Below are 13,843 nucleotides of genomic sequence, written 5' to 3'. Positions count from 1 at the left end.
CATAAGACGCACATATGTCTGCCAATACTCAAAATAAAGGAAATTTAGCTTGCTATAATGTAGTTTATGAATTTTTCAAAATAAATTCACTACTGATCTTTCAGTACGTCCCATTCAACATTTTTATGAAATGTTGCTTTTTTAAAAGTATCTCGAAAACTATTTAACGTAAATAATTCTATTAGGACTCATATTTTAGAAAATTTACTCTCCTTTAAATGACGTTCTCTTAGGTTTCTTGTGTTGTTCCTACTTTTTAAGATATAGAGCTCATCAAAAAATAGTTTTTTTTATCGCTTTGAAACAGCCACCATTTTTTATTCCCCCTACCTATACTTGGCAGACTCATCAATTTTGATTATTAATTACACATAGTTTTCATTAAAGTAATCAAAAATTGGGGTGAGATAACTGCCTTTGCAAAATCGGGATACCAGTATACCGGTATTGCATTCCCTACCTATAAGCACAAGTAAGTTATATTTGATAAAATAGAGATGCATAATAAACTAATTTCCCTGATTGTAATTTCAGAATTAAAGATGAATGAAAAATATAAGTGAACATGGTATCAAGAAAAAGAATTAGGTAGAAACTGAAGGAACACAATGGTTCAACATAATAGCCATAAACAGATTATTTACATAATAATAACTATATATATTTAAACAACCTGAGTGATACACCAAGAAGTGAAACCTGGTAGAAATTATGGACACTTTTTGGAAAATATATATATACATGGAATATCTATGGCATTTTTCATTACATATTTTAGGGAGCGCCCCTCTATTTCCAACACAATTTTAGCATTTATTTTATCAATGTCTTTTAATAACATAAACATCCTTTTAATCCAAAATAACTCATTTTCCACACATACACATACCTATAAGCACAAGTAATTTATATACAATAAAGAAAAAATCATCACAACACCTTACTTTAATTCATTCCCACAAGGAAATCGAGTAAGAAAGAAATCTTTCAACTTTGGACTATAATTGGGTTGACGAATGGAAAAGTATTCATTTGGATCAACAGCTCTGGTTAGTTGAATAATAGTCCATTCTGGAAAGAAAAGAATTAACTATTTTATAAAGTTATATACATACTTTTTAGTACTACATTAGTAAGGAGAATAAATAAAACTGAGGATCCACATTCGATAACAATCTCTTTAAATATTTCAAATAAAAGGTGGTAAAAAACAAAACTAACAAATGAGAGATATTTTAAATAAAAGAAATGTATCTAAAAGTAGATCACCTGGAGGCATTTCTTCCAAACGTTTCAACATCCCATTAACACCTTCTCGGGCAAAATGTGAATGAAAGGACAATTTTTCAGAAGAATCTGATTTTTCACTAAAAATACAATTAACTAAAATTATTACTGATTTGTAAAAATTGTATATTAAAATTTTACAATAATTATAATAAAAACATAAACATTAAATGAGGTTAAATAATTGAAAATTTGATGATAGTCAGGGCTACAGTCAAGAAAAAGAAAAATAGGTTTCATTATTATTTATGAAAATAATTTTTATTTAGTGACATATTTGTTTAAACAAATGCTTTATCTTTTATAAAAATGTATGAATAGGTTTTGTTAATAAAATCGGAGAGTTAGAGAGAGAAAAAAAAATTTAAAACTAGTAATAGTTATAACATTGAAAATTTATGTGAATTGAGTTGGTGGTGTAGAAGTGCCTTTTTTCACACTTCCGCCAATTCTTTAGAAGTTTTTACATCTTCATCACCAAATCTAATAGAGTCAGAGGGTTGAAAATTTATAAGTGAACTGTGTTAGATAGAAATATTCCTTTTGTGGGTTTCAACTTTTTTCCCCTACGTCATTTTTTCCCTGTTTTTAAAACATTTATGAAACAATTTAACCATTTTTCATCTGTTTTCCAAACCAAAATTAGGGAGTAATGTGATCTTAATTACAGAACTGAAGTTGCTCCACTTCATAGTAAGCTATGAAGTTAAGCAAAAGCTATGAAAAATGTAATTAATTAGGATGTAATGTAAGCATTACATCCTAATTAATTACATTTTTCATTCCATGATTATTATTCTGGTCTATTTGACAATATAAAGTCTTAAATGTCTTAATGCCTATTATCATCACATAACAGTCATATAATTTAATAAAACAATTAAGTAATTTTTCAGAAAATGGAAGTTTTAGAGTGAAAAATTGTAAACATACCAAATAATTTGAAAAGAACTGGAAGAGAGGATTTAATCAAATTTACAGGCATATTATGAGGCCCATAATCATTTATATGGGGTTTCAGGACTGCATAAGTATCCATTTTAAAATTAATTTATTTATACATGGTACTCTACTCAACAAATATATTGATATTAAAAACTTACCCTACCTCATTTCTTGCCTTATCCAGTAATCCTAGCAATCTGAGACAAACTGCATGTGATTCCGAAAAATAATAACATGCTTCTAAATTATTCCCCTTGTGAAAGTATAATTCTCCAAGTTGTTTCTGGGACACTAAATCAGGAATAAAAAAAATAAGTAATAAAGTATAACTTAAATAAACTGAATAATTAATATTGTTGTTGGTGGAAGGAAAATAGAAATTAGTAGGAAATCTAAAAAAAAACCTGCAATCCACTGAAAACATCAAACAATATCCATTCATTTTCCTTAATTTATAATAACTCATTTGAAGGGAGAGGTCTCATCTGCTTAGTAACATTGACAAAAAATCTGTATAACTTAAGGAGGTTCTTGGGTCTAACACTTGGTAAGGAACTACTGTTTCAAGATAAAGAATTGTCCAAGGTGTTGATTTTCCCAGGATCACAATCAACCACTAGGTTTTTCATCCTATTCAAGATGTCCACTATCTATGTAGTTTCAGTAGACTGGATGTACCCAAGAAGGTATCCAGACCCCAAGATAATCCGTAACTGATTTATCTTCCTCAGTCGGACTCAAGCTCAGCCTCGGGAGATAGGAGCATAGCACCTTACTTATTGATTTAAACCACTTCTGATGTAAAAAACAAAACAATTTTTAAAATCTTCACCAGTTTTGATTATAAACAGTTTATGTCAATTACATGACAGCACTCACTTTGGCGAATGAAATAAAAAAAAAGGAAGAACTAAAAAAATGCTTTAGGAATTTTCCACAAAACAAATATAAGATAATAGCATATAATTTCAAATACTGTTTCTTATCATACAATAGCTCCACACAACTAAGCAAATTATGTCTGATTTAAAAAAAAAAAAAACATTAACACATATTGACGTACTTGAATACAAAGGCCCATTGATAAGTCCAGGAGCATGCTCTAGAGTTTGATTCAACTTATCAATAATATTAGTAGGATCCATTAACCCTTAATTGAATTCACATTTATAAATTCAAGCCAGGCAGCTATCAACTTCCCGCCATAAATCGTTCAATATCGATCAAAAAATATCTTCCTAAAGATTAATACATTTTTAATCCTATGCCTCGTTAATTTTCAAAGTCAGAGTTTTTACTTAGAATTCTTAATTAAGTTGTGTTTTTATTTACTATCCATAACCAATTGAGAATTATTAGTGTTTAAAACTACTACTATCGATAGTAAAACAGACCTAACTTGATCCCTCCATCTGTTGAAAACACTGGTGGCGGTTTAAGTGATTTGATACTGATAGGACGGTTTTAGAAATATTTTCTTTTTAAACTTAGGAAAAATAAATTTTCCTGATGAATTTCGTAACTAACCGCTGATTATAACTGTTATAGCTATGGATATTACAAGATTGGGCATTGACATTAGCGATAGTTGTAATTATTTGGATTCTAATAAAGTGACTGAAAGAAAGGTAGGGACACAAAGGTCTGTTATAACTTTCAAAAATAACTAATATCCTAATGATTAATTTTTTCATGTTTACTAGAAACGTATTTTGGAGCTGAAACAATTATTAGAAATTCCAAGGTCTATTGAACTGTTAAATGAAAACTCCGAAAAAGAAAGAGGACTGTGTTGGGATAATGTTTTTTCAGCAGCTCATAGATGTTTATTAAAGGTATCGCAAATGACATTTTCTAGTTTCAGTATTATGTACAATGCACCAAATAGAACATGTTCCACATTACTTTTATGCTTGTGTTGTATTGAACTCGAATACTTCATAGTATAAGTTATATTTCATACTTGTATTGTTGTTTTGTTTGCTTGGCTAAATAATATTTCTGGTCCCAACCCTTTTTTGATATAGGAAATAGACCGCCTTACAGAAGAGGAAACAAAAAAAGGTAAACCTCAACCAGCAACTGAACTTGCTATCTCATCCTGCTGTGGTCTGCAAGTATTAATTGTTACTCAAGCTAATACAGGTAACTTAAACTTAATTTTAACTCATTGGTTATTAACTTACAGAATTAAGAGTACTCGTAAAGAGAGAACTCTTAGTTTACGTTATTAGCCATGGCACCATGTACTATTTAAATTCTAGTAGGTGTAGTTATGAGGGACGTGACGCCCGTACGGGTCAGGGTGCTGGTCCCAGTGAGCTTGCTTTTGGGTTGGATTCCCACCCTTAGAAATTTATTTTTCGGTGGTCCCAAAGAATGAACCTTGACACTCCCACCTTAGTTAGTATGCGGCGGGCAACTCAGGTAGCTGTCAGGGGTTGGCAAAAAGGACCACTAGGCCCACTTGCCGGACTTGTTCCCCCCACCAAATACCAGTACCAGTACCAGGTGTAGTTATGCAAACCAGGCAATAACGTATACAAGTTATTTTGTATTTGCAGTCAGCTAGTATAGCTTTGGGAAAGATATATTAATTAAGCATTTACTTTTGAGCAGAATCCATTAATCTCTAAAGACTTACTGGATTCATTACTTTACATTGCTTGAGGTCCCCAATACAATCCACACCAAACAGTATAAACCTTGGAAACTCATCACACCAGTAAGTGATGTGGTAGACCATTTCATCCTCTATTTGGAGGAATTTGCAAAGAAGGGATCTCCAAAATTTGCTTACCTTTATGGTTTAATTTAATCCTCTCTTATTTGAAGCTCCTATCATAGTTATTTCCCACAGTGTTCACACCAAAATTCAGCTCATTCATCATTTATTCGGAAAGTGGTGGAGGAAGTTGCTTTCTAAGGAATTATCTCTAAAAGCTACAGTTTTTCCTAGTTTTCTTCAAATGATTTATTAATTTGAAATAAAAATTCAGAATATGTTAAGTACTATTTGTTTTAACTACCTGTTTTATTCATTTTATTATAGGCAGGTACCTGCATTTTATATAAACATATTATATAATAACCATTTAATCATCAGAACATGTTCTGATTCACTTCCACACTGGCCATTGTTGTCCAACAATAAGTCTGAAAATCCCACATCAGACGGGATTTAAAAGATGCAAAAAGTACTAGCCAGCAACAATGAGTAAGGGTAGCCCAGGCGCAGATGAAATTTTCTGCTGATGCAAAGATTCCCAGTATATACTATGCATATCATCAACTTAATTCAGATATTAATTTTCAACCCTTCCACTCTATTTGAAGTGGTAAATGTTTTTTTTTTCAACAGTGTGATTTTAGCTCGATAAACTGTCCTTATTTTCCTAAGCCATAAAAAAAATATGATTTTGGAATTTATTCAAAATCAGCATTGGTTTAGCCAAATACCCTTTTGACGTGAACCATTTTTATATCCTAGGAAGTATCGAAAGGTGCAATTTGTAGCCATGGTTCAGAGGTTCCGAACCAGGATTGGACTGTGTAGGAGGGAAAATAAATATTTTGTAAAGAAAAATTGTTAGGAATGTTTAATTGTTTACCTTTCCTGATATTTGGGTTTTAGTTGAAAGGTATTAACTTGTAAATGTTCTTTAAAAGGTTTTTTTGAAGTAACCTAATTTTCCTTGTGACCCCTCTTTGCCTCAAGTCGGGAGTGTGAAAGGCCATACATGGTTCAATTTCAGTGGTATACAGATTTTTTGGATTAGGAATTCCCTCTCATAGTCAAAATATACACATTAAAGAGTATATGTGAATTGAAAAAAGAGAATATTGTGGGGAATTTAAACCTTACACCACCATATTTGATTTTAGGAGGGTGTAATTATTTCATTGTATAATAATTAGATGTTTTGAGTAAATAAAAATAGGAAGCTAACCAATACTGATGTTAATGCCATAATATATAATTACCTTGTAAATAGTATTTGAGTTTTATTAGTATTTAATTTTGTTATATTTAGTTTTATTTTTATTATTTTAATTGGATTTAGTTATTTAAAAAGAAAAATGTGTAATTATATTTGTGTGTTATAATGAGTAATAGAGACAGTTGCTAGGGGCTGATGATTGTTGCTAAGGCGTCACCTTGCAACGGACCGCCCATCTTAGTTTTTTAGAGCAGTTCCGGCTAATTAGTGGCCGTGGTAGTGTCTAAGCACCCCTGTCTGCGTTTGGTTGATGTTATTTTATGAGATATTTTTTGAGTGTTTAGCCGTTATTACAGTCCAAAACCAGACATTTTCTGTGTTTCAACTTTAATATGAGTTCCGGATTTAGTGGCCATGAATGTGTGTAACCAGCCCTGTCTGTGTTATTTTGTCGGCTCGCCTAATACATTAATACGACTGTTGGACCATCAATGAGCCACTACACCAACTTTGGACCATTGCAGTGGTGTATTGAGCTACAGAGCTGCAACCTACACATCTCGGCAGCACTCTTCCTCTGACTTATCGGAGTGGAGCAAACGTTTCGTCGAGCAGTATTTAATTTATATATTTATTTCATTATATTATTATTAGTTTTATTGTCATTTTCGTAATTTATCGAACTATTTTATTTTTATCTGAAAAACCTTTTTATTTTTACTTGTATATTTTGTTTATCTTAGTTTTTAAAATGTTTAAATTGGCCAAATAAATGTTTAATCCGAGCCAGTTTGTCGTTTCTTCATTTTTAAAGCCTTCCAACAAAAAGACATAGTCGATTTGAGGTGGCTTTAACAACTGAACTGTTGGGTACACTAATAAAAGGTGGTGTGATGACTTTTGATAAAATAGGCTCCCTGAGTGTATTAGTGAGATCCCACTTCCCAAATTATGATTTGCTGATGAAAGATGATACTTCTATTGCTCCACAGTAAACAGCTACAGCATTAGTTAAGATAAGAGGGATACAGCCAATAAAATTATTACTATTGGCAAAATTGAATAGGCGATCAATTCACCGTAACCTGTAGAAGAATTACAATCTACAGGCACTCTCTATCCCCATTACATTCTCTAAAGTTGTTGGATTATGGCTTTAAAAATTTTAAATGTTGATTTATTGTTTTTGTATTATATTGGTTACTTATTCTTAAATAGGTCAAAGTTACAGTTTAAAGAAACTGCAATGCCAAATTGAGTGAAAAGAAGGCAGTGGTATAATATATAATGTGTGTGCCATGTAACAGTCCAGATCTAAGGCCATTTTGAGGTTTTTTAACAATTCCATTTACACAGGTTGGGTCACTGGCCCTACACTGTGCCTCTTTTAGTCGCCTTTTATGATAGGCAGGAGCTATAACGATAATGTAGTCATAACTGGAAAGAGTCAAGATTCGCTCTTAAAGACAGTTACAGAATGTGATAAGATAGCTAAGAAGACAGGGATAACAAACAAAATGTATGATATTATCCAGGAAAGGAATGGCAAGTAGTTGTCTTTTACGAGAAGAAAGTAGTTTTGAATGTGTGGAAAAGTTAAAAATATCTTGGTACTATTTTAACCAACAGTAACAAGATAGAGGAGGAAGTAAGGACAAGAATCAGGAATGGAAATATATATACTGATCGCTCTGAAAGGTATTCCAAAATAAGAGATACCCTGAAGCCTTAAAATAAGAGTAAATAAAACAATAATACGTCCCATTGTCATGTACGGTAGCTAAACATAGACCCTAACCAAGCTGGGAGGTTGCCGAGTACATGGGAGAGAAATATTCAGAGAACAATATACGCCCCAACCTAAGAAGGAAGTTACTACCACATAAAAACCAATGCAGAAATTAAGGACCTTTATGGGGAACCTGATATAGTATCTTGCATTAAAAAGGGGAGAATAAGATGGATGGGTCATGTTTATGTTGCTGGAAAAAAAAAAAAAAAAAAAAAAAAAAAAAGCATGGATCACAAAAAACTCCAAAAATAAATAAAGGAAGGACTTCCAGAAGGAAAAAGGGGGAGAGGCAGGCCTAGACTATGGCAAACGATGTGGAGAAGAAAAAACTGTAAAACACATTAAAATGTTTACTGATATAATTAAACTGAAGGTTCTCAAGTTGAAGGCTGAAGGCCTCAACGGAGGCCAAGACCAGTGAAGATTAGGGAGTTGATGTTTCACCTTAGCAACCACATGTATGCAACAATGTTACTGGTAAAATTCCAGTGTTATTGCATCTAAAAAACAGACTGGTTTATGTCTCAACAATAAACTAAGGCTTTTTCCTAAACAAAAGTTTAACTTAAAAAATTATTCTTAACTTATACTTACTAAAACCAAATGGGGTCTATTCCTTACAAATTTATGATTGTTTTAACAAAACATTGAATATAGACTTATATGTACCCTGGACAGAAGATCCCATCAATCATATATGAGCAAATAAAATGTTATACTGTTGTTTACCATCTCTTTTTTCCTACAATTCTACTTAATTTTTCATTTTATAATAGCATATTTGCACACTTTTTAAGTTCTATTCATTTAAATCATTAATGTTTTTGAGGCAAACAATACAATATAGAACATCATGTTATCTTTATTATTGTCAGAATATAAAAAAATAACTTTAAAGATTAACTATGAACTATTATCAATACTTCAACCTTCTCATGTACTTAAATTTTAAACAAACATCAAAATAAAATTTAGGTTAATAGAATTTTCAAGAATTTATAAATGTTTTTATTTATTTTACTGATAAAATAAATACAGTAATCAGAACTACTTTCTAGCTTGAGTTAGTCTCTAGCCATCATTAAACTAAACATTGACTAAAATTAGTGTTCTTCATCTATCAAAAACATTTTTACTGATTTTAAGTATTCGTTAGGTATTTTTTCTAGTTCTTGTCTTGTTGCCCACTCATAATCCTTACAATTACACTTTTCCAACTCTATTTGGCCACTAAAAAACTCTGCTTTATAAAAAAATATTTTTGCTCCTACTGTCTCCTTCCTTGCTAGTTTTGGATATTTATATTTATAAAACCCACAAGGTGCATTGCCCATGAATTGGCATTTTATATTTCCTCCACATTTCTCAAGTAAAACCCTTTCCGCAGTTTGCCTCAATGTTTCTCCATCTTTATGTTTTCCTTGTGGCAGTACCCATTGGTAATTTTCACCAATTTTTTCATTCACTAACAACAATAAATACCTATCCCAATCTCTATTAACAGATTTAGTATCACTTTTCGATGTTGAGTTTTTTCTTGGAGCAAAATTAAATGACTTGAGTTCTTCTAGTGATGCATCTATAAAATCTTGGCCTGTTTGTTGAGGAAAGCTTTCCATGTCAGTTATACTTATTTTTCCTTCCTTGACATCTTGTGCCCTCTTTCTATCATTCATTTGCCTTACTTCAATATTAGATTTGTGGCTTCTCTCATATTCTATTTGAAGTAACAGTTGGTTGAACCTGGACTCTAATTCTGTTAAATCTCTTGTTATTACTGGTTTTCTTTCTAAACCCACAGCGCTAATGATATCCCATTTTTCATCCTTGATATTATGTTTTATTGAACTGGTTGAAAAGTTTCTTGCGGGTAAAGTTCTTAAAATCGAACGCATTTTACCTACTTTCCCGGTTATAGTTCATTGATAACCTAACGTAACCTCTGCAGTGCGAATATCGATACTAAAAGAAGACTAAAGTCGATAGCCCTAGTGACTAATGTAGTGTTCGTTCTCTTTAGCAACAAATTGATCTTTTCCCGAACCTCCTAACTTAAACCATGTAATTACTTATATTGACAACCGACATTTTGTCGTATTTTCTTTGAAAATAAAGACTACTGCACTGTATCGAAGTTCAGTTGAGAGGGGTGGAAATACGTTTTATATTCGTTCACAATTTGAAAGTTTCGGACATGTCAGATTATATTTAAATCGCTACTTTGCTTTAATAGAGGTCTTTAATTGGACGTATTCCAAAGAAAGTATCATAGACAGGAGTTATCTTCTTTACTGGTTTTGCCCTATATACAATCCCAAACTAAGACTCTCATAAAGTAACTCCCGCCTATGACACAATCTATGGAGTGCATTAAATACAAAACAAAATAAAGTCTAGGAAGATTCTGCGGGTATCGGTCAGGGACAAAAAATTGCAGAAAAACTATTAATAACAGTTTACTAATAAATATTTTTTTCTGTTTTTCAACATTCTCCATAAGTTGGATTTTATATGCAGAATAAATCCCCAAGAAAATAAAGAATAAAAAATATGATGAAAAGGAAACTTTATTTGTGCATAACTCAAAAATTATATATATGGTTTGTTGAAAGATAGTAGTGAAATTCATAAGTGTAGGCAGGATTCTGCCAAGGGGAGCTAGGCCTGCAAACGCGCGCACACACTTTAAAATTTTGATTCTTTAAAACAGAAGGAAATGGAGCTTTGTATTCATGCATTATCTGAATAATACATTTTTCCTTAATATCTAAAATTTTCTCTAGTATTTTACGTTTTAAATGCATAGTAACAAATTTGGTTCCACGTTTGCCTGTTGTCAAGTCGATGTAATGGGCAACAAACAGCTACTATTCTGAATCCAATTTTGATGAAATTTTAAGGGATTGTGCTGGTTGGTACCTAAATGGCCCGTTTACTTTCACTTAAACGTCCGGGGATGTTTTTCTTTGACACATTTAATTTTCAAAAACGGCTCCTCTGATTGGATCCAAAATTGAAGGAAAGTTGTGGATTACCTAATTTAAAAATGATTTAACATCAAATACTTTCGTTTATGCATCCACTGATGTATTTTCCTTGTTACATTTCGAACACGGCTTGTCCGATTTGACATTAAGTTGGGAAATGGTGTGGATATGGTCCCATATTAATTTTATCAAATTTAATTTACTACTTTCACTTGCGTCTGCTAAAACGTATTTTGATTGTCTAGCATACATTTCAAAAACAGCTTCTCTCGTATATATTATGCTCAATCAACAAATCGAATTAAATATATACATTTTTATTAATCATCCAGTGGAGCGACCCTCCCCGTTCTTCCTTTCATTTCACCCCTGGTCAGCGGCTCCTGGGCCAAAATTGTAACCTCCACCCTCAGTGGACCTAGCTTAACCCCTTATAATGCCATATGGCAAAGGAAGGGCTCCATTATATAGATATATTTATATACATGTATATATCAATATTGTTATCTATATATTTTCAATAAAGGTCAGGAAAAAAAAAATATTAAATTCTATTTGTTGTTTGAGAATAAAATTTTGTAATATAGGTAGTTAAACATAAATAAACCCTGACCTGACTGACCTAGGTATTTTACCTAAGTTTCCACTATATAACATCTATTGAATAGTTCCAAAATTATATAAGGAGTTTTAGAAGATGATTGTGTCTTCGATTTGGTTTTCTTATTATTTAGTTTTTATCTGAGTAGAACATCTATGCTTTAACTCTTCATCTGCTCCTCTTTCTCTTCTTAATATTAAAGCTAGTGAGGGCAATGAAATAAGGAAAATTATAGAAAATCTTAAAAGTTTTTAAACTTGACTTGATTGAAAAAAAAATCATTAATTTTAATTAAGATTTATCATTTTATCATACAACAAACACCCACTGGAGTATTCTTTTGAGCAATTTTGATTAAAAAAAATTGTTTTGCATTTATTTATGCAAAATATGGTTTATCATTGTCTATTATTACCTTACTTTATTTTTAACTATAGATTCTTTTCCTACATGCTCAAAATAAAAACTGTATACATGATATACAGATAATAGATCCTTAACCCCATAGTGAGGTATTTATTTACTTGCCATAAGTAATCTGTTAAAAATTAAAAGGTTGTATAGAGACTAGATGATTATTTATATTATTGAAAATATTAGTTGTTTTATATTTATAGTTAAAATAAATTAAGATTATGCAGTTTAGCTTGTATGATTGTTAGTATTCATAGTTCAACTGCTTTAGCCGTGGGTTATGAATTTGCTTCTGTTGGAGCACTTTGGGCTTTCTATTTTATTCAATTTATTGTTGTATAGTAAATTTACCTGTTAAATCTGCACTCCAAAAAAATTTGTTTTCCAAAATCTTTTCCTCTATCACAATTCCAAAAAATGTGCTGAATAACATACTCTTGCAGTTTTATCTACAACAGTTTAGTTGAAGATGTTCGTATACTGGATTAACATGTTTGCCACTTGCCGTAAATCCAAGACTTGTGCAAATGCTTGGTAAGCAAAGGAAGCTACAAACGTTGGTATCCACACATTTATTTTGTTGTTTTAACTTTTGTTGGCTATTTTCATTATAAAAAGGAACAAAATTAAAATAGGTGAAATGAAAATATGCACAAATATCGGCAAATTAGGTATTAGATGTTAAAAATTCATAGAAATGGTACTATATAACCAATAAACCCATTACAACTTAAGATATAATAAAGTTTGTATCACTTTATTTACCCCACCTTTCCAATTACTACCTTATCTTTTCAAGAAGTAAAATTATGCAAAATATAATGTAAGTATGTACTTTACTAAATTAATTATTATTGTTATCATTACTGCATTAAAATTAAAAGAATTGTTTTAGGAACCCCTTACCTTGCCTGTCATGAGCTCTTCTCTTGTATTCTTCAAATTTTGGAACAGTATAGTTGTAGTTATAAGAGCACTGTCGTATTGGAGGCTTACATTAATATTCTTGGAATTGCTCTATCATGTGAAAAATATTGGGGTGAAATAGACTTTCAAATTTGGAAAGGTTAGTAAGTTATGTGGATTTCCTGTTGGATCCTAATTAATTCTGAATATTTTAAGTTTATATTTCATTTTGATAAGTTTTTGAATTTTATGTATATATATTTTTTTTAATTACCCAAACATTTTGTTTGTTTTATAGCTCTTCTTCAAGTATGTGTTTCATTACTGAGGTTAGAAATTTCAGAAAAAATTAAGGCTATGCTTATGTCGATTATTAATATCATTATACTTCAAGGTGGAAGAATGACTTCATTAATTTTGAAGTCAAAATCTCTGTAAGTAGCCGTTGTAGAGATTTAAATTATTTTTTATGATAGTTTATGTTTAACATAGATTAATAAGTTAAAAATAATTAGTGATAAAAGCTTATGCTCTAATGATTTTTTTATGAGATATTGATAGTTGACCGTAGATTACTGATTAGAGAAGGTGCGGTCAGCAAAGAAACAACATAAATAAACAAAAAATATTTCTTTATGCCGACGTTTTGACCTGAGTTTCAGGTCTTCATCAGGGCAATAGAACAAAAGAGATAACAACAACATTTAGAGAAACATAAAATTGAAAGGAAATACTATATAAAACAAGTTAGGAATTATACAAAATATTGAATTGAATCATAAATAATAAAAAATACTGGTAATTGATAATTGAACAATACAAAAAATTAATTGGTTGATAATCATGGAATTAGAAGGTAGCTAATTGAAAAATGTGAAAGATGAAATATAATATTTTGTAGGTGAGAAGATACGTATGATGTAAGATATGTAAGTAGTGTCTAAAAAACTGAAAAAAAAAAAAAAAAAAA

General features: G+C 31.0%; 3 protein-coding genes across 5 annotated transcripts in view; 1 reads left to right on the top strand and 2 right to left on the bottom strand.

Moving 5' to 3' along the window:
• Positions 1–3,552, bottom strand: part of Sse (separase) — a 20,848-nt gene extending 17,296 nt beyond the window's left edge. The window contains exons 1-4 of one of the 3 annotated variants that reach the window (XR_010843907.1): positions 3,296–3,552; positions 2,391–2,523; positions 1,270–1,367; positions 945–1,071 (exon numbers count right to left, since the gene is read on the bottom strand). Coding sequence is in view for 2 of the 3 variants with exons in the window: in XM_014425747.2 (XP_014281233.1) it covers positions 945–1,071; positions 1,270–1,367; positions 2,391–2,523; positions 3,296–3,377 (440 nt within the window). In the remaining variant the exon portion in view is untranslated. Of the gene's footprint in view, positions 1–944; positions 1,072–1,269; positions 1,368–2,390; positions 2,524–2,636; positions 3,232–3,295 lie in introns of those variants that run through there. The other 2 variants (XM_014425747.2, XM_014425748.3) reach the window with 2 other exon arrangements.
• Positions 3,553–3,654: 102 nt separating this feature from the next.
• The window catches only part of tefu (Serine/threonine-protein kinase tefu), a gene marked incomplete in the record, with an annotated part of 56,426 nt that continues 46,237 nt past the window's right edge, over positions 3,655–13,843 (top strand). The window contains 5 exon segments of the mRNA XM_067049243.1: positions 3,655–3,860; positions 3,936–4,067; positions 4,260–4,377; positions 12,863–13,033; positions 13,172–13,307. Of these exon segments, the coding sequence (XP_066905344.1) occupies positions 3,783–3,860; positions 3,936–4,067; positions 4,260–4,377; positions 12,863–13,033; positions 13,172–13,307 (635 nt within the window).
• mRpL46 (mitochondrial ribosomal protein L46) lies at positions 8,963–9,915 on the bottom strand. Its single transcript, XM_014425709.3, has one exon. It carries the CDS (start codon positions 9,858–9,860, stop codon positions 9,069–9,071), a length of 792 nt encoding a protein of 263 aa, XP_014281195.1. The 5' UTR covers positions 9,861–9,915; the 3' UTR covers positions 8,963–9,068.

Source organism: Halyomorpha halys, unplaced genomic scaffold (assembly GCF_000696795.3).
Source record: "Halyomorpha halys isolate HHAL.00 unplaced genomic scaffold, Hhal_1.1 Scaffold531.1, whole genome shotgun sequence".
Taxonomy (NCBI): Eukaryota; Metazoa; Arthropoda; class Insecta; order Hemiptera; family Pentatomidae; genus Halyomorpha; species Halyomorpha halys.
Note: the sequence above shows the minus strand (reverse complement) of the source record. Positions and strands in the feature narration are given on the sequence as shown.

Excerpts from the sequence above, each read along its gene's own strand:
- mRpL46 (XM_014425709.3), bottom strand. The coding sequence starts at position 9,860 with ATGCGTTCGATTTTAAGAACTTTACCCGCAAGAAACTTTTCAACCAGT.